This window comes from Erigeron canadensis, chromosome 8 (genome assembly GCF_010389155.1).
Source record: "Erigeron canadensis isolate Cc75 chromosome 8, C_canadensis_v1, whole genome shotgun sequence".
NCBI lineage: Eukaryota > Viridiplantae > Streptophyta > Magnoliopsida > Asterales > Asteraceae > Erigeron > Erigeron canadensis.
This window is the reverse complement of record NC_057768.1, coordinates 41,595,472-41,622,296: the sequence shown is the minus strand read 5'-3', so window position 1 is coordinate 41,622,296 and position 26,825 is coordinate 41,595,472. Positions and strand designations below refer to the sequence as shown.

Sequence of the window (26,825 nt, the reverse complement as noted above, 5' to 3'; positions counted from 1 at the left end):
CGTTAAGGTGCATTAAATAGTTGTACACTTACCATAAAATTCAAAAGGTGAACTTTTAATATGAAATGTACAACCTTTTTATGCACGTTAAATAAAGCCCTAAGGGCTTTGTTTAACATTTTTTTTAAATATAACTCGCATATTGTACTTTTGCAGACCAAAACTTTTGTATCAAGACATGGAATTGTTAAACTAAATTTTGAAAACTCAATCGTAGCCACTAGTTTGTCAATTAGTGTTTCACTAACACTTTGTGAAAGACAACAAATATACATATTATATTGTACAATGAACAATTATATAAAGAGAAAATAACGTGAATATCCAAAAATCACTTTAAATATACGAAAATACCCAACTTTTTTTTAGTTTTCATAAAATACCCAATAAATCGCAAATCGCAAATGAGAATGGCGATCTACGATTTGCGATCTGGCGATTTTGAGATTTTTTAAATTCATGCTTGATATAAAAAGATCGATATTCAGCTCCATTACATCACCTAATGTTATTATTTTTCTTCAAGTGGCAAAGGCAAAGGATGTGTCGATGCTTTGCTTTAATGAAAAGAGAATTCTATTTTTATCCAGCTCCATTGTCCACTGTAGCAATGTCAAAATGCCTACTTGTCTTCTAGTCTAGTACAATACAAACCCATGAAACAAACCATAATTTGATGATTTGATCGATATTAATTTCGGTTATGACAAAGTGGCAACTGGCCAAGTGCACGTTCTTCATTAACCGTCTCACTAGCACAATATACAGGATGCAGACATATTCACAAAAGTTCTACAATCATCCCTATGGACCCTATTTTTTTAAGTTTTCGCTACAGTTTCAATGTAGGGGCATATTGATATTTACTACTACTACTACTACTATTATTGATATATTTAATACGAGTACTTTTGGTAGAATAATTTTCTTGTTATGATTGAATTACTTGGTTACTGAGTTTAATAATATCGATCTGTTTATATAAAACTTGTAACCCTAATTCAAACCAAAGCATTGACACATCGTTTGCCTTTGCCACTTGAAGAAAAGTACTAACATAGTAACATTAGGTGATGTAATGGAGTTGGATATCGATCTGTTTATATCAAACATGAACTTAAAAAATCGTAGATCTCATTTGCAATTTGGGATTTAGGGTCTAAATCGAAAATCTAATTTGCGATTTAATGGGTATTTTATGAAAACTCAAAATTTTTTTGGGTATTTTCGTATATTTAAAGTGATTTTTGGGTATTCATGCTATTTTCTCTTATATAAAACATGTATTGTTGACTTGTCGTAGATAACTAATCACAGTTATAAATATACTCCTTTGTGGAAAGAATTTGAGGTTTACAATAATAAGCCAGCCGCCACTTCGCATATTGAGCCAACAAAAAAATTATTCCAACATAAGAGCACCCCTTATGTATACCGTATTCGTTCGTATTGACTAACCAATACAGTGCATACCATTGGGTGTGAACCGTATTGGGTTAGTATTTGCGCGCGTATTGAGACTTCCGTGGTGGTGAATATGGAGTGGCTGTGCATTTTTTTATTCATTAACGGCTAGTTTGGTAAAAAAAACTTTTTTTTTGAATTTAATAGTTTTTTTATTCAAATAACCTTAAACAAACACATTACTTTATTAAAACAAATACATTACATATTAAAAAACACATTTAAAAGACGAAATACATTACGATACGATTACTCGTCATCATCTTTAATTGACATTTTTCCTAAGCCACAGTAAGCGCTTTCGTCGGCCTACCACTTATCGTGTTGCGGGCATTTGACTTCCCAAATCGTTTTGTCTTCTCCGCAATTGTCGTGGTACGATTCGGCCCAAGTGCATTGGTCACTCAACGTGTGACCGACCTTAAAAACATCACTCTTGACCCGCTTGATCTCCTGCTGCAGAAAGGAAGAATAATGTTCTTTGTGGATCGAGACCTTGCGACCTGTTGCTTGTATCGCCTCAATCATTTGCTCGCATAGTCGTTTTTCTCCTGCAAGGACCCCATGACCCCAGAGATTTCAGTTTGAAGTAGTGTGTCCTCTTTGACATCAGTTATGATTCTTGTTTTCATCTCATCTTCGGTCAGACGAGGTCGATGAATATTCTTTTTTGATGATGATGATGAGGACGTCATTTGGTTATAAAGAGTGAATGAGTTTGTAGAAGAATTGTAATGAAACTGAATTATACTCTGGGTTGGTATTTATAGAGTGACAATCCAGGTAGCCGTTCAAGGACTAAAAGTGTAAACTTTTTGAATTTTTTAGCCGTTTGAGGGACTAAAAGTGTAAATGTTTTGAATTCGAACGTTGAAGGACTAAAAGTGTAAATATTTTGAATTTTGAATGTTGGAGGAACGTCTTTATGTTCCTATAAATACCGGCATTCATCAAACATTTCTGATCAACTCACAAACTCTTTATACATCTTAATATGGTTTCCTCGTCAAATGCCCCTAAACCACCAATGACCGTCGATCAAGTGTATGAGAGTATTATGGTTGATATCATCGACAACCAAAGGTTCAAAGAGGAACTGCTTAAAGTTGGTCTAAAACTAAAAGCGAAGAAGCAATGGTGTCAACTTATAAAAGCTTATAAGTTCAAAGTTGAAAATATAAGTTGATATAAAGTGTTCAATTCAAATGTCAATAATGTTAAGCTAATAAGAAAAAAAACTAATTAATGTAATAAAAGAACATTGAAATTATATACCATCCTTCATCATTTGAAAGACTTCTTAATAGACGAAATTTGTTGTAGCGTTTTTTGTCTTCTCATCTTTGTCAAATATTAAAACCACAAAGCCTCTTCTCGAGATACTACAATGTGCAATTGTTCGTGTGTGAAAATCGGGCTTTGTAGATAGAAACCAACTTTAATAACATTGTAAAAATAATTATTTTAGTTATTTGTTTTTTATTAATTAAATAAACTTATGTAAAAAACTAAATGATGACATCTGCAAAAGTCAATTTAATGAAATCGAGTGATTTGAATTGTTATAAGAATTCATTTAAAGTCTTTTGCTTAAAAAAATATATACAAATGCATAGGGATAATGGCAACAAAATATCATCGATTAGGTACAAATGATTATATTACATGTAATAAATTATTCAGGTGTTAATTGTATGTAATGAATTTTCAACTCATATTATATATATATATATATAATCAACCAAAAACTTACAAAGCAATAATGTGACAACTTATATGAGTGCTACATAAACTATAGTATATTCAATAACTGGGAATCGAAAGTTCATTATATTCAATGAAAATCTGAATAAATCATTACATAAGATAACCAATTGTTTGTAGTTGATTACATTTTGATGACATTTGTACCTAACTAGAAGATTCAGCGCCCGCGTTGCGGGCTGCAATAATCGTGGATGCGCGATAAAATCAGAAGAAGGCAAAAAAAGCACTGGTCATTCCACAATCTTTGGGCGTTGCCCCGGAAAAGATAACGACATGTAAAATTTACAACTCATGGTAATTAAGGAATTTATGTGATAAAAAGTAAAGAGACTGAAAGTTTCGTGACAAAAGTTAGAAAAATGAAAATTTAAAAACTAAATAAAACAAAATTTTCATGCGAAAAGTAAAAGAAATAAAGTTATGCGACAAAAAGTAAAAATGTTAAAAGTTTCTTGGTATGAGTGGAAAAAGCTTGACGAAAATTAAAAAAACAAAAGTTATAGGGTGAAAAGCAAGATAATGAAACTTTTGTGGCAAAATTAGAAAAATAAAAGTATAAAAAGTAAAATAAAACAAAAATTTTGTGCAAAAAGTAAAAGAAGCAAAAGTGATATGGCAAAAGTAAAATGGCGAAAACTTTAATAAATTTATGTGATAAAAAGTAAAAAAATGAAACTTTCGTGGTAAAAGTTAGAAAAATGAAAGTTTAAGATCTAGATAAAACAAATTTTTTGTGCCAAAGGAAAAACAAATAAAGTTTTGACAAAAAGTAAAAAGGTTAAAAGTTTCGTGTAGTTGACAAAAGCTAAAAAAACAAAAGTTATGTGGTGAAAAGTAAAATAATCAAACTTTCGTGACAAAAGTTAAAAAAATAAAAGTATAAAAAGTGAATAAAACAAAACTTTCGTGCGAAAAGTAAAAGAAACGAAAACAATGCGACAAAAAACAAAAGGACGGAAACTTTAGTAAATTTATGTGATAAAAAGTAAAGAGAATGAAACTTTCGTGGCAAAATTTAGAAAGATGAAAGTTTAAAAATTAAATAAAACAAAACTTTCGTGCCAAAAATAAAAAAAATTAAAGTTAAAAAGTAAAAAAAAGATTAAAAAAAATTTTTGCAGTCCAAAAAAAACAAAATTAAAAAAAAAACAAGTAGGCTGGCAGGCTGCTGCGCAGCTACCTGCTAGCCTAGTTCACTGTCACAATGTTATGCTTGCTCCACGATTAAACAAACACTCCTTCCAAAAGAAACAAATGATTAATTAAACAAGCACCATGATGTTCAATATTTTATACCATTTCCCATCTGATTTTAGGACCAATTATTCGTTGTTTTTATAGTTTTATATTCAACTTTCGATGCTTTGAGGTTGTGTTAAGTGTTTTCAGGTTGGAATATGATTAGACGAACGAATTGGTTGATTTTGATGACATATGGAAGAAGCGGGAAAAGGATTCGGTCGAAATCAAGTGAAAGACGAAGAAAACGGATCCTGGAGCACGTAACTCCCGTTACTGGTATCATGGCTGTTACAAAAGAAAATCCTGAATTCCATGTAACAGGCAGTTAGTCCACTAACGGCCGTGAGAAGTGTGAAGACATCTAACTCCCGTTAGCCCATTAACGGCCGTTACACAGGAAGTTCAAACCTAACGGCCGTTACTCAATTAACGGCCGTTACACGCGAATTTTATATAAATAGTTAGCTTCGATTTTGCATAAAGGGACGAATTTTTGATACAGATTTGGAAAAGACGAATTTCAATAGGGTTTTTGATAGCATTACTCTTGTTCTCAATATTCTTAAGGCAAACAAGCTATTAGGTTTTTCATCTTTTCAGCATTGGATTACAATCATTGTTGCTATCGGATATTCTTCAATCATTTGGTATAATATGATTTCTTCCATTCTTGTTTGTTTTATTTATTTTAATATGAGTAGCTAAATTCTCTATCACCCGTCTTGATGTACTGATTCAATATGTAGGATTGCACAATCTTATAATTCAAAGTTGATTTTAATTATCGTTGTGTCGAGATCTTGATGATTTAATTCCTATTTAATTATTATTTGATGTTGGTAGCATATGTGTTCTTTGTTAGTGGTACTAGTTGAATACATGTGTGATTTTTTATTAATTGTTTGTCTATAAACAATTATCACTAGTTCATGGTATGATAGTAAATGTCTTTTAATAAAAGGAGTTATTTTGTCAACGTGTTATTTAACGGTTGGTGGTATCACGTTATCTTCACATAAGCAAAATTGTTAATTCGATAGTCAAACAAACTAGTTGGTTAGGGAAATTGTTTTAAGCGTTAGTGGTACTAGCTTTTACAATGGAATTGCTAATTATGTGAGTTAAATGATTTTACAAATGTTGATGGTACCAGTTTGTGTCTTTATTTTGTCACGATTATCTTTATCAACTTAATTTGAATTTGTACTTTATTAATGTGCAATCCAAACATGTTGTTGAGCGAAGTCAAGACGGATGACCTTTAAATCTCCTTTGTCATAAAAACATTTTCAATATCATTTGAGGACGATCTCTGCCCCGGTTACACCAGATTTAAATCATTTCCTTAGTTTAATTTTGCAACGTGGCAACTCGGCCACAAAACCCCCATTTCTTGAATCACTTTATTTTGATAATTGCTTTACAAAGTCCTTGTGTTCGACCTCGGATATACCGGTTTACTATACTGCATATGAACGGGTACACTGCCCGTAAGTGTATTGTAATCAGTTTTCCAATAATTCGTGTTTATAAATTTTATGACTAGATTTTACATATCACATCAAAAGAGGAAATTAATATAAATAACGTAAGTAGGTTATGAAAACATTGAATCTCAATATTACATAATAGTACATTTTTGCAGTTGACTGAAGTAGCTACTCTTCAAAATTAATGGCAAGTTTGCAAGCTATGCTAGTTAACTATCGAAATAATAATATCTTCTACGGCCCGATGTTGATGAAGCCGAAGATCACCAAGATGGCACGAAAAGAGATTTTGATGGGGGCAAAAAAGGAGATATCGGTGAAACCAGCTGCAGATAGGGGATCCCGTTACTCCAAGCCTCATAAGGAGAGTTTGAAGGCAGTATTGATAGAACATCCAAATGAGTTGTACCCGTTACTGAAGCTGTTCATAGCCATGAAGAAGGCGGAGCTTCCAATGTTTGCTGAGCCACACTGGGAATTTTGTTACTTCATGCTTCATAGGCTGTCTAGTATGAGCGTGCTCATGATTCAGCAGCTGGACAACATCGAGTCTCGTCGTGCGGTAATTCATTTTTTTTTTAACTTTTCAGCTGTCATCCTTATATATCTATCTATATCTATATATACATTGTAATATACTCCGTGTATATATATATATATATATATACGAGCATGGTACTATACCCACGCGTTACGCCGGATATCATATTATCATGGACGGCAGTGGCGGGGTGTTGGTGATGATGGACGACGACAGTGGTTATTGACGGAAATAAAGGGGTGTGTGTTGTTTTGGTATATAAAAGAGAATATTTTGTGTGTGTTGTTTTGGCACGGAGAAAGAGAGAATGAGGATATTGTGTTTTGTTTTAAGAAGAAAGGTAAATTGATAATTTTCCATGTTCAAAAGTTATAAACTTTCAAAACCAATTTATAATTTTTATAAAGATGTATAGATATAGATATATTTTCAGTTCAACATGGCATGTCGCGTGATCTTTTATTATTCCAAATTAAGTAAATTTATTCAGTTTTTTCTTCTTAAGAAATAAAAGTAGGTAATTATACATATCCATATTGATGGTGTACCCTTCTGATTCATTATACAAAGCTTACATAGCACGAAACATTCTCACAAAGGGCTCAAGCCCGGAGGTGTTTAAGTTAATTAACAGGTTAGAGATTAATATAAATCTTTTCCTAAATAATAGTGAATCATATCCCATTTATTGAAGGATAGATAACAACTAAATCAAGATATACATGATAAGTGTATATCGAAGAAGGAAGAGAAAAACCCTAACATTCTCCTCCAAGAAACCTTCTTCTATCAAAAGAGAAGGATTTCTCCCTCATAGGCATGATCTTAATCGGCCGAAAAGCATAACACACATATTTTTGGCGTAAAGAGGCATTGTCCTACCTTCAAGTAATCGTCAATATATCTTATATTTTTAACTTATAAACAAATATTACTTATTATTTCATTTTTTATCTATAATTAATATTACGAACTGTGGTTTAAAATTGTAAAACTTGCAAATAGTTTTTTTTTTTATCTTCATAACTTTAGATTAGATGGTGGATGAACTTACATTCTTATTCTTATAACGTTTTATATGGTGGATGAGTTTTAAAAACTTGTGAACCACTACATAATTAAAGAGTTTTTATCGTTCTTGTAAACTAAAGGGTTTAAAGGTCCCCAGAGTGGTAGTTTATTATAAACAAGTATTAAAATAAAACAAATAAGAAAAATCTTTTATCTTTAGATCATGATAAAATTGATGCATGAAAATTTATGAAGTACAAGTATATATATATATATATTGATGCACGATGATTTTCATGATACACGGTATTTTCAAATTAAAAAAAACTATTGTTTGACTTTAATATTAGTTTTGTTTTACTTGAAATCTATATAGACAGATGTGATAAGTATATTTTGTTAAAATATAGTTACAATATTAATTTTAATTTTTCTCTTGCAAATGCAGACATGCCTATGTTATTTGATTCTTCGAGCCCTTGACACCGTTGGTATGTTTTATCATCTATCCTAACTTTACTTTGTACGAGTGTATAATTGTTTGTTTCGGACCAATAGCTTGAAGCCTTAAAATATTAATATTTATAATTAGAGTGTTGTTAATGATCCTTAGGTACATCTTCTATTTACTTGCGTAATTTACAAGGTTTAATAAACATTTTACTCTTTAGAAACCATATTTTATTTTTATCCATATAAATAGTAACATATGATAGTATCATATGACCGTTCACATGTTATTATTTATGTGAATAAATATAGAAAACTAATTACATGAATAAATTAAAAGTGGTTTTTAAAAATTCTCTCCCTTTACGACATTGTTAATTACATGAATTCAAGCAAAGTTGGTTTCCATTTTATGCAATTATCGGATGGGTTAAATTAAAGGATTTAGAAATTTAAAAGGATATAATGTAACACATAACGTGACTCGATGCATCGCATAAAGATGCATCTAGTATTTGAGATGAGAGGTGCTATGGTACCATTAGTCAGTGGCGAAGCTATGCTATTTTTAGTGGAGGGTCGGGATTTAAATTTTTTTCCCTAACGCTAATTTTCGGGTAAATTGGGGGTCGAAACCGAGTATATCGAAATTTTTCTATACGAAAACAATATAGCCCTACATCGCAAAAAAAAATTCGGGGGGTCGGGCGCCCCTCCCCGCCCCATAATACACAATGCATAATGTTTACAATTAACTGTAAACAGTAATACGGAATACATGAATATATTACATTTATTAAAGATGATGGTAAAAATATCTCCTTCCATTTGAGATACTCTATGGACTCCCGATTTTGAATCATGCTACAATAGTAGCATAACAGGTTTAATTTATTGATTTTTACGAATGTATGAAACATACAAATATACAATATGTCTTTTTTTTTTAATTATATATTAATTTGCTTGTTATCTTCAACACTATATGTTCGAATCCATAATCTCAACTTATTTTTGTTTTTGGACAGAGGATGATATGAGTATACCTACTGATATTAAGATACCGATTCTGAAGAACTTCCATCGCTATATATATGATCCAAACTGGCACTTTTCATGTGAGCATGGACTCTTCATTTGCGCAACATATATTAAAATAAATTATTATTATTATATATATATATACATACTATGTCTTTTTACTGTATAATACGAAAAAGTTTTAAGCTAAATGACCATGTGTCCATGTTGATAGTCACCTCTTAAAGTTGCCAAATGAGTCATCTAAATCCTAGAAAGTGGTCATAAGAAACTAGTGTTCACTGTTTATGGTCCGATTTTTACTAAATTTCAAACCAAATCGACATATTTGGTTTCAACATATAGCAAACCAAATTAGACCAAGTATGTTTTGTAACCGGACCAAACCAAACCATGTAAGCCGGTCCGGTTTGGTCGGTTCTACGGTTTCGAGTTTTTTTTCTTCCTTTTTATTCCATATAACTTTTTTCTTTTATCACATATATAGATGTCAGAAACACCATAATCTTAATACTAATAAAACCATTGAAAAAGTTGCAAACAGAGTATGTTTTATACTTACAAAATCATTTTGCATCTTTTAATGGAAAAATTATGGAGCAATGAAGATGAAAAAATAAAACGATATAGTAAAAATAGATAAGGATGAAAGTAAAAATTAGTTTATATTATATAAATAAATGCTTATTAATATATCTTGTTTACCTTAATATCTGGTAGATTATTTACAAAATATGTGAACAAAAATATCTCATAATCAATAACACATGTTATTAAAATATGTAAATGTTAAATAAAATTTCTCCGTTGACTTTCATATATATGTGAAATCTTATATTATATATATATATACTTTTTGGTCCGGTCTGGTTTTGACGGTTTGCTTTTTTCTCAAACTGTAACCGGACCAAGGATCCCGGTTTTTCAAAACTTAAACCGCCGAGCCAAAATTTAGCAACTCAATCCGACCAAACCAACCCAATCCAAATATGTCGGTTTGGTCCGGTTTTGATAATTTGACGATTTGATGAACACCCATATAAGAAACCCATTCAGTATATACGATGTGTTTTAACGTTTGGCTCAAGAGAAGTAACAATATACATGTCCAGCTATTAAAATCATATTTAAAGAAACCTCCTTAAAAATTCGAATACAAATGAGTCATCTAAATCCTTACAATTCTCAAGTTTATATAACTAGCTAATAAACCCGGTTTTAACACGGATATTTTAATTAAAATTTTTAAATGAAATAAATAAAATATAAATATAAATATATATAATTTTTGTTATTTGATATATTATAATTTGGTTTGAAGATACTAAATTAACTAACATATATAAATATATATATATATATATATATACGAGCATAATACCCACGCATTGCGGCGAAATTTTGTTTTAAGAATGAGATAGATTCGGGGGTAGTTTAGTCCAACTGTAGAGGTGAGTATAAAAAGATGTATTAAGGTAAGGAGCATTTTAGACTTATCAGGTTCTTAATGACTTAAAGTTAATTTGCTTTATAAGGGAGTTTAAATAATTTATATATATATATAAGTACATATTGCATTTATAAAACATAAGAAGACATTTTCAATTTAAAATAAAATTTTAAATTAAGTATTTAATGGACTATTTATCCTTAAAAATATTTAATAATAAATATGACATCATAGATAAATTAAAACCCTTTTGGAAAAAACTATAGATATGCCACATAATATTTTTTCTAAAAATAGTTTTAGAAGACAATTATTTTTTATTATATATAAAAATTATCAACGGTTGACAAAAAAAAGAAATATTTTCTATTAAATCTACATAACGAAAATACAAGAAAATTAAATCTAAAAATTTATAAAATTAAAATTTGTATTAATAGTTTTTCCCATAAATACTGTAAAACAAAAAAGGACATCAGTTTAATAAAGAATATATGAAAAACAAAAATAAAGGTAATGAACCTGGAATAGTATAAAGTTTAATAGGGTTATTTCTTTTAAATTTTTTAATGTGCGCATATGATTACAAATTATAGATACAGAGAGATGTTGCTAACTATAAAAGCAAATTGTTTATAAACTAATTGAGATTTAGTAATCTACGTACATCTGAAAATGATATTGTTGAGATTTTTAGAAACAATAATTGGGTACTATTTAATGTCGTTCTAAAAAAAAATAATAATTGGTAAACTATTGAACCACATATTAAATTACTATTCAATAGAATTGGAACAAATTTATCCTGAGGATTTTTCATATGATGGAGATTTGTTTTTACAATATTGTGTATATATAATTTTATGCATTTTAATTTAACTTAATTAATGAGGTTGGTTTAAAAGAGGATAAAGATCTGGAGAGGTTTAAGAGTAGGCTTTGGAGGACTTTAGAGAGATTCGATATCTACTCTTTATATATATATATATATATATATATATATATATATATATATATATATATACTAACTAATAATCCCGGGGTTTAACCCGGGCACTAACTAAAATTTTAAAATAAAAAAAGTTAAAAAAATATATGTAGTTTTTGTAATTGATATATCATAACTTGGTTTGGAGATATTAAGTTGGCTAAGATAATATATATGTATGAGTATTTATTGCATTAACAAAACATAAAAAAGAAATTCACAATCAAAACGTAAAAATTTAAAACAAATATTTAATAAGCTAGCTATTTATCTTTAAACGAGATGGGTACCCACGCAATGCGGCGGTGGCGGCAACGGGCGGTGCTAGTGGCGATGGTGTTAACGATGTGATTATTAATCTTAAAGCAATAGATGTAAATGGTAATGTAGTTATTTTATGGTTAAGAGATGTCTATTTTGTAAATAACTTTATTAAAAATATAATAGAGATATTAGGTGGAAATATTTAAATTAATTAATAAATGAGATAGATAGTTTGGAAAAATATGGGTGTAAAATATTTTAAGAATATATTGGATAGATTTAGTGTGTGAGTTTGGAATGTGTTAAAAATTAAGGTTAGTTTGTTTATTAATATAGTATAGATTTAGATTTAGGAATAAAGGGTTTGGTGGTAGTGTAAATTAAAAGGGTAAAATAGGGATTTTAAAGGTAAAATGTTTAATTTGGGATGGGGTAGTTTGTTTATATAGGGAGTATAGATATATTACAATATTAAATATGACATATGACATCATAAATAAAATAAAACCTTTTTAAAGAAAAATATAGACTTGACACATAATACTTTTTCTAAAAATAGTTTTAGAATACAATTCTTCTTTATTATATATAAAGATATATGAGTAACTTTTCGGTAAGAACATATTTAGAATAAGAACAGTAAGAACAAGAGATAAAAGAGAAATTTTAATATGGGATGGAATTTTTTTAAACTTTATTTTCTATTAATTTGAAATTGTAACTACCTCTTAAAGTTAGTGCTCGTAAGTAGCAAAAAAACTTCCATCTCAATTATATTAGATTGCAATTAAATTAAACACATCAATTTTCTAAATAACAATATTTATATTATTAGTTGTTTCATCCTCTTTAATGATGGATTTAATTTGTAAAAAATTACAATTCATTTATAACATGAGTGGATGCACAAACAACAATTAAGTTAGTGGATGCATAATTAATGAAAAATGGATGGAAAAAAAATTTGGAGATACAATATGAGCATGTGGATGAAATAATTTGATTTTAAAGATTCAGGATGCACAAAATATGATTTTAGGATGCACAAATTAACAAAAATAGGATGCATAATTAACACAACTCCAGGATGCAATATTAACGCGAGGATGCATAAAAAATAAAATACGTAATGTGATATTAAAAATAAAAAATAAAAAAGAAATCAAGTGAATAAAAGCAAACAGATGCTTTGTAAATCCCAAGATATGCAAATAGAATTAAGTTAGATATTTGATTTCAGTTAACAAATTTGAGATATGGATGGAAAAAAAAAAAGAAATGCATCCAATTTTATGAAAGTCTACTAGTCATACTTCAGTCAAAAAATTATTAAACAAATGTATAGTTAGTAATGTTTCATGTTTGTCTCTCATGAAGAATTAAATATAAAAAAACTGATTTTGATTGGTTAAACTGATTGTATAGAAACCGTAACTTTTATTTCCAGTTATGTCCTTTTGACTAAATATTTAAATTAAAAAATCCATTAAATTTCTTAACCGTTCGATTATATAATAGAAGGCCCAGATCTGTTCTCATTTTTTAAGTGTTTTTATTGGATGGGAGACATATATATATATATATAATACTAGGTTTTTTACCCGCATGATGTGCGGTAGTTTTAAAGTTGATGTATTTCTTTGTATTTTGTTGGAAAAGAATAATGAATGAAAAATTTATCATTAAATAGTGTGAAATTCATTGAAAGTGGTAATTGTCTACTAATTGTTATCAATAAAAGTGAAGATAAATAATGCCTATTATAAAAATGTAAATAATGTGTTGGGTGATACCAAATATATCAGATAGTATTGTTTCGATGTTGATAAAATTTAAATACATATAATTGAAAATAATGTTATATAAATTTTATTTTGATTATAAATTACTCTGAATATTAAATTAAAAATAAGATAATATGGTGTTAAAAAGATGCACACTTAATCCCAGAGTAAATATAGTTCCTAAAAAAGTTAGAGGATTTTGTTCACCATTTTTTCCTTTTCTATTTATTTTTAGTTACATTTTTATTTCATTTAATAATTAAATTTATAAAATATATGAGATAAAATAATGTGAAAAAATTATATGAATGCCGCATAAGATAAAATTCTACGTGTCAATGTTTAAGTATATCTTTGGTTTTGAAGAGGCTTTTAAAATTATTCAGTAAACTACTGTTTTGATATATATACACACACTAGGGTTTTTACCTGTACGATGTACGGATATCAAATCGACTTTTCAAAACTTTTAATATTGACATTGATAATCAATAAATTATATAATAATCAACATTTAAATACCAAAAAATTATAAATTAAATTGAACATATTTAAAAACCTAATGTTATTGCTTTTCTAACTGGAAAGTGAAAATTAGTTTAAGCGAGGTTGGCAGTATCTTTTGGTTGCATATTTGCTCTAAACATCGTATTCGATTAGGAATAACTGTAATCAAAACCCATGTATTTATTAAAACAATTACTACCCGTGAATGAAATGAACCTCCATAACCCGTAACTTCAATGAACCGAATTGTAATATCATTTATCTAGTTAGAAATATCTAAATTCATATAATGAAAGGATTTTGATAATATATGACTTTATATTTCTTTTGTTAAATGTATTTGCCAAATAAATTTAGATACAATGAATGCAATTATTTTTTTCTCTTATACGACTTTTTTTTTTCAAATATAAAGGATTTGGTAATGTCTTTTTTATTTAATATTTAATGGATATATGTTGTTAAAATATGTGGTCATGCCACGTATGATAAATCTTATGTGACAATGTTTAAAGATAGCTTTAGATTCAAATAAGACTTTAAAAGACTATGATTTATACTCTTTATATATATATATATATTTACCGAACTTTTTAAAGCCGTTATGGAAATCAAAACTATGTTTGAACATTGTCACGTTCGATTTTACCTTATGTGGCATTTTCATATTTTTTTTTGACGATTCTTATTTTATATATATATATATATATATTATCCAAAAATTTAATAATACAAATAATAATACCAAATTATATCTTATAAACTATATATTCAAATTTAATTGAAATTGTCGTTTTCAATTAAAAAATTTTAAAACCTCTTTGATACTTATATGTATATTAATTTTGTTGATTTTTTTTCGTCATAATGCCCTTTATTTAGTTATTATCTTAAAAATACTCAAATTTATTCTTTTTATATTTTGTCAAGATCATATGACATTACAGGGTTCCTTATCAGATAGTTTAGTTGGGGATATTGATGTGTTAAATCGAGTTTAAAAATTATACATTAGAATCACCTAAAAACTTACTATTACATACTATCGGGCAGTGGATTCAATCGTTTGCAATACAGTTAAGAGGTAAGACCGTGTTTGTTCTCGGTGATTGATTTAGTCTAGTTGTTTAGTACAATGATTTGGAAAAAGGGGTGTTGCTTCAATTCTCTCTTGACAATTAAATTAAAAAAAATTTAAAAGACAATTTGCATAAAAGTAAGGAAAAACTTCAAACAATAATAATAATAAGGGTCATTCACCTTGAATTTACTAGACTTCAATCATGATTGCATTCAATTAAGGACAAATTCATTTGAGTTGAAAAGATAATCGTGAAAGGATTAAGGTGCTCACATGGTAACACCAACCGTGAACAAATTACCCGACCACCTAAATTGCTAGTTAAATTACCCAAGCCGGTACCACCAATGCCTGGACAACCTTACCTACATTTAGTTTGTTTAATTATCGAATTAACAATTGTATCTTTGTGAGGACAACGTGGTACCACCAACCGTCATAAAACACGTTGAAGACATATTCCTTTCATTAAAAGGATATTCACTATCATACTATGAACTAGTGATAATTGATTATAGACAAACAACCATTTGAAAGTCACATATGCATTCAACTAGTACCACTAACGAAGAACACACATGTCACCAATATCAAAATAATATATATAAAGGAATTAAATCATCAAGATCTCGATACAATGATAATTAAAATCAACTCTTTGAATTAAAAATATAGCAATCACATCATTCGTCTAGTTTCATCAAGGTGGATGATTAAACGTTTAGCCACTCATGATCAATTCAAAATAATAATTAAAATAAAAGAGAAACATGATGTACCAATCGTTTGAGAAATTGAAATTGCTAGACAATAAAAGTAGATACGATCTAGATGGGTGCTCGTGAATCTTCAATGAATCGATGGAAGAATATCTCTTGATCCTTGAAAAATCCCTTAATTGAACAGCTCCTAGAAAGAGTTTTGATAAGTTGGGAATTAGGGTTGTGTTTCTTATTTATACTTCTCAAAATCTGATGTAAAAATCGTCCAAGGGCTTCAGAACCCGTGCACCCACTGCGGCGCAGTGGGATGTGCATTCCCTCACTTCGGCGCAGTGATGATCCACGGCTTCGTTTGTCGTTTAGGTGACTGCGGCGCAGTCCAAATCCACGGTCTTGTTTGTCCATCACATGACTGCGACGCAGTGGGCTCATGCTTCCCCCACTGCGGCGCAGTCTAGCCTGCTGATCAAAAACAACCTTTTTACTTGTGAACTTGCTCCAACTTTCTATCTTCTCAACCTTAAACAACTCTCGAACTCACAAATCAACTTCTTGGCCTCAGGAATCATCCGAAAATGTGCCAAATGATCACGTAACCTGTTTAGTGCCGGAAAACACTAACAAACACCATAAACGCGCCAAATGCACATAAAATCAACTTAAAACACTTAATAAAATGGCCAATAACAATGTGGGCGATAGGTATAAATTGGTCACATCAAATCCCCCCACACTTGAGCATTGCTTGTCCTCAAGCAAATCCAGAATTAATGAAAAAGTATCCCTTGACAATGAAGCTATCAAAACAAGTTACGAGAATCAAAAAGAAGCAACACCAAACATGTCAATGACGAAATTTGAGTGAAGCAGTTTTAATCTTAAATAAAAACCCGAAATGTTTGACAATACCTGAACAATCTGCAAGCCTTGAAAACACAACTAAGCACAAGTGAAACAAATGACCTATCAATATCATTCTACTCCAACAAACTTACTTTTGGGTCGAATATAGGAAGAATCACTCATAGCTCGGTCGTGATGTGTAATGTCTTACCATAGGCTTGAACAAGGATCATAGCTTCACCGACGCGGCACAATCACCAAGTAAATCGTCAAAATAGGCATAAAGGACGGTTGTATAGTTAGGCTAAGGCTATGTATATATGGATATGTACAATGGAATATGGGGATCTAGGTTAATGAAAGGGAATAATCACAAGTATAAGGTATATATGAAATAGGTACAAAATAGTCTAATTAAACCCATACCATTGATTGCCAACAAACCACCATCCCATAAGATGATCTCGCGAACACACCTCCAAAGTAACCAAGCAAAAACCCGACACCATTTTGGTGTATCAACTTAAAACAACTTATTATCAACCAAATCTTCCATAATTAATGATACAACAAAACTTCTAGTCATTTAAAAATGAAAAATACCCACTAGTAGCCCAAGTTCTCTTTTTATTTTATTTTATTCTATTTTTCATGATTTTATTCTTTTTGAACCGTTTTTACTCTACTAGCAGGTACCCTCTTACAAAGATGAACATGTCTATCTCATTTCTTTGTATAGACAATCTAAGATAATCCTCAATAACTTGACCCGTTGACGTATTCCCATAGACAAGAATATTCCACTAGACAATCCACTGAAGCTCTCCTAAACCATCCAAACAAACCAATGACAATCAATGCCCCCCCCCCAGATTACACTATCGGTATAGTAAGGGATTTTTAGGCCCCCATAAATCACATAACAAGAGGTTATTAGGCCTCATACACAAGGGATTCTTAGGCCCCATAAATCACATTGCCCCAAATGGGCTTTTAACGCCAAATCGATTTTCATACATGAAATTCATCATCATATGGAAAATCGATCCAACGAATACATAAAGGTATGCAAATATACTCACCTCCTTCGCAACTCGAACAACAACTCTATATAATGGCAATGCACAAATACAAGCTTTCAACCTATCATCACATCATAATATGCATATAAGCTAACATTCACAATCTTGACTAACTCAACTTAGTCGTTCTATTTCACTAGCATTCCTAACCCAACCATCTTATCTTGCTATTGAGTTGCATTTCTTTTAAAATTTCACTTGATGAATTTAACTCATCAAGTTCATCATCATTTCATTCAACTAGTAAAAATCACCATTGTTTCATAATCAAAGTTTCAATGCCAATCATTCAAAATCTTAATTAAATCCATCATGCAACTCAATAAGAAACTATAATATACAATAATTTGGGGGGGGGGGGGGGGGACATATAATAACTCAATTCTAGCAAAATCCCCAAATTTGATGTCTCAAAAACCCTAATTCAATGAAAAAGATTAAAATTAGGTTAAGTAAATCAATACCTCTAGAATAAGAGATAAAAGATTAGGGTTTTCAAATCACAACTTCTTCCCTTCCTTCCTTTTAAATTTCAGCTACCACCACACAAGCCCTCAATTTTTCAATTTCTATTATTATTATTATTATTATTATTATTATTATTATTATTATTATTATTATTATTATTATTATTATTATTATTATTATTATTATTATTATTATTATTATTATTATTATTATTATTATTAACTCACTAGGAGAATTCTTTGATTGCTTATGGAATGGATTTTTGAGTTGAAGAACGGAATTAATCAAGAAGATTCAAGAAAAGAAGAAGTATGATAATGGAATGATGAGTAATAGCTATTATATTATTGCTTATATGTTATTCATTTATTTAGTTAACCGAAGTTCGATAATTTATCATAAAATCACAGAACATATTAAAATGAAATATACAAGATATATATTTTTAATCCATTCGTCCATCAGACGAGACTGAAAACTAGATATATATATATATATATATATATATATGGTAAAAGTGAAAGTGATGTTATCTGACTTGTCTTACACCTAAGTTGGATGAAAAATCACTCACACAGTAACTATTTAATCCAATAACCACAAAAGTCAAAAATCATTTATTTATTTGTAAAATACTTAGAAAAATTACCATGTAAGTGAGTTTTCATTTAATTTGGGTCTGAAACAATACAACCTTCACCTCCTCACACACATATATATATATAGAGAGAGAGAGAGAAAGAGGTATCCTCATGTCCGGTAGGCCGAATGTTCTTTTCTATTTTTGGTAAAACCGAAAAGTAACCTCTTTATCTTAGGTAAAGATAAAATTGTTTATAGTCGAAGATGATATCGAAGATGGCATTGAAACTTATTTGCTCTTTACATTTTTGAGAACCAATATATTCAAGGGAAAGTCATTTTTGCAGCAAACTGCATCCATAGATGTTACCATCAAAGAAGGTCTCTTTTGAAAAACTTACAATTTAATACTTTCAATTAATAAATAAACATCTTTGCCCTGTAGTTAACACCGTCCATGATTTCCCCATAATAAAAATGGGTACAACAATACAAATATTTTTAGGAGAATTTCATATATGCCATTGTTAAATCCCATAATATCAAATATGTCCAACTAAATTTAAAAGGAAAAATGATATGTATTGCAGACTTTACCTAAACTTAGATACTACAATTTTAAAAAAAGTTATAAATTAAATATTTGAATTTGATAAACATACATAGCCCCCTGAATTTTACATAACCTCCACCTGAATTTTACATAATTCCCCCTGCTTTACTTAAGATAGGTATTACATGTTTTACCTAACATTTTCCCAATTTAAAAATATCATATATGCCTATTAGTCCCAACTATCACTAGATGGGTGCTGAAGACACCTCTATGTCGATGGTGAGTGAACTTTGCAACACGATCAATTAATCTGGATGTGACCAGTTTAGTTTGATCGTGTACCAGGTTAACTGGAATTAAGTATTAAAGTGACAGAATATTAATACATGCAATAATATAAATGATGAGCATATAAACTGGTGAGACAATATGTAATTTTCAAGTGTATTTTATTTATTACTTGTTTAAATAAAATACAAGGTTGTTGCGGAACCAAGATAATACAAGAATGTAAATATCCTAACAACCCATGAATTACAATTGATCTAAACTTGGAAATTCTCCTAAACAATCGAAACACTTAGAGTTGTGAAATGTTTCTTTTTGCGATTGAGAGAATATTGCACAAGTTCACCAATATTGCAGAATATATGTATTTGCAAAGTTGTTGAAACAGCTTGTGCAAGGACCTCTATTTATAGTCGAAGATTGAGCATGGGGATCTCAACTTCGATGTACAAATATGGTTGACAGCACACAAAAGTATTGTTTAAATAATCCTTTGTGTGTGTTAAATAAAGTAAGACAAAAGGTTACTTTATTCAACCACTCTACATCTTTGTATCTTTATCCAAAGACAATATCATTGTCCGGTTAAAAGGATGTAGAGTAAAAAGGTCCTCCTCGTAATCAGTGTAAAGCTTTGTAAGAGCATTTCCACTGGAGGATTCTCCAGTTGATTGATCTGGTAGATTGTCAACTGGGCTTCGCTGCCATTGCCAATCTCTATTTTCCATTTGTTGTCTTTGACTTCAACTGGAAGGTCTTCAGATTCTAGTCGTCTGATCTCAACTGGAGGAAGTCATCAGTTGCTAAACCTGTACAATGCAACTGGACTTCTAATATTTCGGACAATTCCTCATGCTCTCCAGATGTCACTGGAGAGCTCCAGTTTAGTTAAAACTGGACCTAACAATGCCATTTTTAAGTTTGAATATATCAAATATGCCAAAATAATTAAATTTAATCATATTAACACATTAAAATCATTTAAAAACATTAATAACATTTGACATTCACAATTATACCCTTTCTTTCATCTGTAGTTACAACATATACAAATTGGGGTTTACTCATACAGTCCATCACTCCAACCTTCTGGTGATTTATGATATAGTGATGATTTTGTAAGGTATTTTTTTTTATCTAGTTTCATCATTTTCAAACAACATGAAAAAACAAATTAATCTTTTTCTTTGATTTCTTGCGTCGTGACAAAATCAATAAAATGTGAAACCCATAGAATCATGATATAAAATCTCGCTATAAGAAATGGTGGAAAAATTGATATATATACAAAATTACTTGGATATCAAATTACCTATATTGACAACGAATAAAAAGAAGAAAGAAGAAATTCGTGAGCCACATGAATTTGATCTCCATGTTTAATGATATGGGATTAAACAATGGGCAAAATTGTAAAATGAAAATGTTATTAATGATTCTAATGATTTTAATAATTCGTCCATTTTTAATATATCTTAAATTTTAAAAGAAAATGATAATAACACCCCTTGAGCTGTCACTAACAACATATATATTACATTCTTAAAAACTTGTACATTATATATTAAAAATCTCTCCTGATTTTTCTAACAGCAAGATACAAATTTTAATGCATCCAATTAGTTTTTACTAATAACCTTAAGGGTTGTCACTAACAAAACCCTAAAATAGCATTTTTGATATTTATAAATTTAGTTGGATATTATATATATATATATATATATATATATGATATTTTGATGTTTAACGATGGTATATATGAAATTTTCTCAATATTTTTAATCTTAATTAACACTAATAATTAAATTATTATAGAGAAGTTTCATGCTCCTTTTGTTCCATCACTACAACAAATATGTCGTTTCCTCACATTTGTTTTTTTATACTTTTATAAACTGTGAAAATTGTTGTTAATTTAATCACATTTGAAAGTGTGCAGAGATAATTTACATTAAAAAATTTGTAGAAATTTAAAAAATCACAATATCTAGTTATCTACACACTTATAAATGTGAAAAAGAAAAGTTCACATTTTCAAGTGTGTAAAAATATATCAATTGTTCACACTTAAAAGTGCAAAAGTTAATTTGTAACTCCCATTTTCTTCACACATGGAGAGTGTGAAGAAATCATGTGTTACAAATTGACTTTCACACTTTTAAGTGTGAAAATACTTGACAATTATTCACACTTTTAAGTGTTATCATTTTGTTAACACATTTATAAGTGTGAAAAAATAATACATTTTAAAACTTAATCACACTTTTAAATGTAATATTTTTTTACACATTTTTATATGTGATTAAATTCATAAATTTTTTCACACTTTTTATAACCAAGTGTGAGCAAATAAACTTGTTTTTGTAGTGCATTAAAAATGTCATATTTAGAATTTTTTAAAGTCTAACTTTGACTTTAAATAATGTTTTATTTAAAATAATACTTGATGAAAGTTATATAAATTAATTATATTTATAAATTTTTTTATTAGTATAATTTTAATCAAGTTACACAAAAAATATATATATTAATGGTCAAAATTTAAAAATAAATACTTTGAATATTTAAAATAAAAAACTTCTTTGAACCTTCAACTATCAAAGTATAAATATATGTCACATGTAATGGTAAATCATAGTATATAGTGTACAATATACAATGACAAAAAGTGTAACAATAAGTAGAGCTTTGTTGCGATAATTAACTCCGTATAATCTTCTATTATACTAAAACACAGTTGCTCAATAACTTTTCAATCAATCATAGCTCTCGATTTCTTAATATTGACTTTTGTTTCAATTTTAACTTTAATTTACCCTTTTTTATTTTCCATCACAAATTTACACTTTTTACTCAAAAAATTTAATATAATCAATAAATAATAATAGCTAATATATATCCGATAGAATAATAGTTAATATTTATCCAACAAAATAATAACTAATATATATTGAATAATATGTTTTATCATATATATATATATAATTAATTAAAAATAAATTAAACTTAATTTAAATATATTAAGATTTTAATAGTAATTGTACTATTTTAATTTTAATCTATATATATATATACACACACTAAAAGACAGTGACACTAATAACTTATTAACCAATCTTATCACTCGATTTCATTAAATTGACTCTCGCTGATGTCATTTCTTAGTCTTTTACATAGTTTTATTTAATTAACAAAAAAAAAAAAAACTAAAATAATTATTTTTACAATGTTATTAAAATTGGTTTCTATCTACAAAGCCCTATTTTCACACACGAACAATTGTAAATTGCAGTATCTTTAGTTAAGTCGATAAGGGACTTTAAGGTGTTAATATGTGACAAAGATGAGAAGACAAAAAACACTACAACAAATTTTGTCTATAAAGAAGTCTTTGAAATGACGAAGAAGGGTATATGCTTCCAATGTTTTTTATTACATTAGTTTTCTTTCTATTAGTTTAGTATTCTTGGCATTTAAATTAGCATCTACTTATATCTTCAACTTTGAACTTATAATCTTTTATGAGTTACATGTATTAATATCTAATATAAATAATGTCGTAAGTCTCGTGTCTAGTGTTGAACACGAGTCTAAAATCTAGTATAAACACTAATTTGTTCATTTATTTGTTTAATTGAAGGCGGGGACCACGAAAGGAAAGAACTCATGGACAACTTTCATCATCTTTCTACAGCCTTTCTCGAACTTGAACAACGGTTACATTTGCGCGCTCGCACACACACATATATATATATATATATACCCGACACCATATGTGTGTATGGTCACCATATGTGTGTATAAGGAATATATATATATATATATATATATATATATATGGGATGGGAATGATACCTAACCTTAGATGTCGGACACTCACATATTAATTTTTTAAACCATAAAAATCATGGGACCCGACATTTATTCATTAAATAATAAATAATAAAATATTAGTATGCGAGGGGTTCCACACCTAAGTTTGGATTCGGACATCATATTTCTTTTTCTATATATATATATATATGCTCGTTATTCACAGTGACTTAATAATCTTAAAGATTGATTAAAATGGTTATGAAATCTATCTAAACATGGTTTTTTCGACTGTGTTTGGCAATAAAAAAATTTACAATGAGTAAGAACTTATCCAATATTAATTATTACTCATAGATACATGTATGCAATTTAATTAGTGTATAAATCCTTCTAGAGCTAATGGTTTTGTGTTTGAGTTGTGCATAAAATAGTCAAACTTTTTTACAGTCAGCAAGAAGCAATTGAAAATGTTACCATGAGAATGGGGGCGGGGATGGCAAAGTTTTATAGCAAAGAGGTATTTCTTATCTATGGCCAATTAGGGAATGAATTGCTAGCTATCGTAGCCCTTAAGGCTAGATTTTAAAGCTTTGTAATGAAAATGGAATGGGATGTGTCAAATTCAATACAATTAAATATATATATGGTGGGGTTAACGTGAGAACTAACATATATGGTGAGAACCGCAAGAACCATTGGTTTTCCTCATCTTTTCTCTTTTCTTGTATGGTTTTTTATCTTTTATTTTTTGAAACTTTTTTTTATTTTTTTATTTTCTTTTAACAAAAACCCATTCTAAAAATAAAAAAAAATTTAAAAAGAAAAAAAAAATCATATTGTTACGTGTTAAGAAAACGTATGGATACGGTACGGGCGTTGCCCTACTCCGTTCTAAAGGGGTTGTCACCGGACGCATATGAGAATGGTATGGATTTGATGGGTGGCGATCCAAGAGATGGTGACGTTGTTACGGTACGGGCGTAGCTCTTAATGCTAAGGGCAAAACCCTTAGAGATGATTTTTCGATGGTTCTCACGATTCTCACCATATATGTTGGTTCTCACTTGATCCCTTCACTATATATATATATATATATCTACTACATTATAAAGCATTTGTGATTTTGTTCCATCCAAGTTTTTTCAACTTTTCAAAATTTTAACAATGTAAACCTACTAATGCATAATATATAATACATATATATAAATCCCAACCACTTATTTTTCTCTCTCCTCAAATCTCAATCATTCATTTTCCTCTCTCCTCCATAAATCATTTTATTCCTCTAATTCATTCAAAAAATTTTATCTCAAAAACTGTACATCGATAAATTATAAAAATTATATGGATGTTTTTAAAATTTCATGCTCTTTGATTAGAGATGTCATTCGTTATACTTTCGACGAAATTTTAAATCCGAGGGCAGAGCCCGTACGGCTAAGACATTTGGCTATCACACTCTATGACATACCACCTCCTATGACCTATCACCCCCTATCTCACCGCCGCAACGCGCGGGTATTTTCTCTCGTGTTTACAGGTTAAGACACTTGACGACTATGAAGAGTATTGCAGCTGCGTTGGTGGGCTAGCTACTTTGGGGTGGGGAAAAGTTATCCATGCCTCGGAGCCAAAATTCTTGTTTTCTGATTCGGTTTTGATTTTGCTTGGCTTATTAGTCCAGGTAATAGTAGAGCTGATAAGCTGAGACTTAATTATGGAGTATCAAATTTGCACAATATTTGAAAGACCGTTACTCTGTATTATCCATACATACATTTGTGTAGAAATCTGATGTCATTAAAGATTTTCTTGAGGACATAAATGAGATACCCAAGCCATCTTGTCATTGGCCTCGCGAAATCTGGAGAAAATATGTTAATAATCTTGAGGTATGTATCTCTTTTATTATTTTCATGCATGATTGTAAAATGCATATATATTGCAGGTTTCCAAAACTTACGATTTGATGTTTCACTTAATTAGGACTTGAAATACGAAGAGAACTCAACTAAGGCCATTCAATGCCTAAATGAGATGGTGACGGATGCCTTGGTACATATTAATGATTGTTTGTACTATCTGTCCCAGATGCGTGATCCAACTATCTTTAGGTTCTTTGCGATACTACAGGTACACACAACATTCATTACTTAGATGCAAAGGTTTCATCACTGTTTTATTGTACACTATATCATGATTCGGGGTTACTTTTAATCAGATTTTTGCAATCGGAGAGCTAGCTTTATGCTATAATAACATCCAACTTTTTAGAGGTGAACTAACATTGAGGCCTGGTAAGATTTCTGGCATTCATGCTCGCCCATTTACATTCGATAGGATTGTGCTAAGAATCAGGGCTGTATAAAAAGGTGACAATAATTATAGTTTTGAGGTAACCATGCATGTATTTTCATATTCAGTCACAAAAAATATATAGTTCAAATGATTTCGTAAAAGATAACCAGCATCCAAAAGAATTCATTAATTATAATTACAGCAATCCAAACATGTTACTAAGTCAATTTGATGATAAGTCGGTAAGTAAACGTGTTGGCCCTATAGAATTATTAAGGTATCGGACCAAGGAATTGATCGAAAGCTATGATTCATGAACACTCAAGTGACCAAACAGATGTCACTTTGGAGATTTGTTTGTTTTAGTTTCTATTTTCTAACTAATATTTATCTTCTAGGTCTTGTGGCTCAAATTTTTGATCGAACCAGAACAATGGCAGATGTTTATGGGGCTTTTTATGATTTTTCTACCATCCTTAGGTCCAAGGTATATATTTTCCAGCTCACGTTTTTGACTGTTGAGGAAATCTAATGATCTGGAGTTTCTGGCATTATGTTTATAGGTTGACATGAATGATCCGAATGCCATAACAACAATTAGCAGGATAGAAGCGGTTCAAAAAACTTGCAGGGACTCGGGAACCCTTACTAAATGGTTTACCTGAAAAACTCTTTGCTACCGAGTACTATTTATCCTTCCATCATACAAATAGTATTTGATGAAATCCATTCTTACAATGCAATTCTTTTTCTTTTTTTTTTTTGTTCTGTTTTTATCAGGAAATCCTATGTGGTTAAGAAAGAGCCAAACTACAAACGACCTTTGGTAACAGTATCTTCTTTTTTTTAAATTTCTTTTCTTCTTTTCAATGTCACATGATCTTGTTAGAAACTTGATATTATAATACAACAGTTATAACTGAAATATAAATATATGTATTTATATGTTAAATATCTCTATTTCTTTCCTACTACATTATAAAGCATGTGTTTCTTTCATTTTTTCAACTTTAACTAAGTGAAAACCTCAAAATATCTCTATCACTTATTCATAATACCCTTAGAAAAAATCTCAACTACTCTTTTTTTT

At 29.5% G+C, this 26,825-nt stretch overlaps 1 protein-coding gene across 1 annotated transcript; it reads left to right on the top strand.

Moving 5' to 3' along the window:
* The first annotated feature begins 6,147 nt into the window (after window positions 1-6,147).
* LOC122610869 (squalene synthase-like) lies at window positions 6,148-26,585 on the top strand. Its single transcript, XM_043783827.1, has 12 exons — window positions 6,148-6,525; window positions 7,964-8,006; window positions 8,994-9,083; window positions 23,262-23,337; window positions 23,885-23,954; window positions 24,978-25,121; window positions 25,225-25,329; window positions 25,424-25,570; window positions 25,659-25,734; window positions 26,134-26,222; window positions 26,299-26,390; window positions 26,516-26,585. Exons 1-12 carry the CDS (start codon window positions 6,148-6,150, stop codon window positions 26,583-26,585), a joined length of 1,380 nt encoding a protein of 459 aa, XP_043639762.1.
* Window positions 26,586-26,825: the final 240 nt, after the last annotated feature.

Excerpts from the sequence above, each read along its gene's own strand:
- LOC122610869 (XM_043783827.1), top strand. The coding sequence starts at position 6,148 with ATGGCAAGTTTGCAAGCTATGCTAGTTAACTATCGAAATAATAATATC. Across the intron at positions 25,122-25,224 it reads TGCTTGGCTTATTAGTCCAG|AAATCTGATGTCATTAAAGA; the intron begins GTAATAGTAGAG and ends ACATTTGTGTAG. Across the intron at positions 25,735-26,133 it reads TGAACTAACATTGAGGCCTG|GTCTTGTGGCTCAAATTTTT; the intron begins GTAAGATTTCTG and ends TTTATCTTCTAG.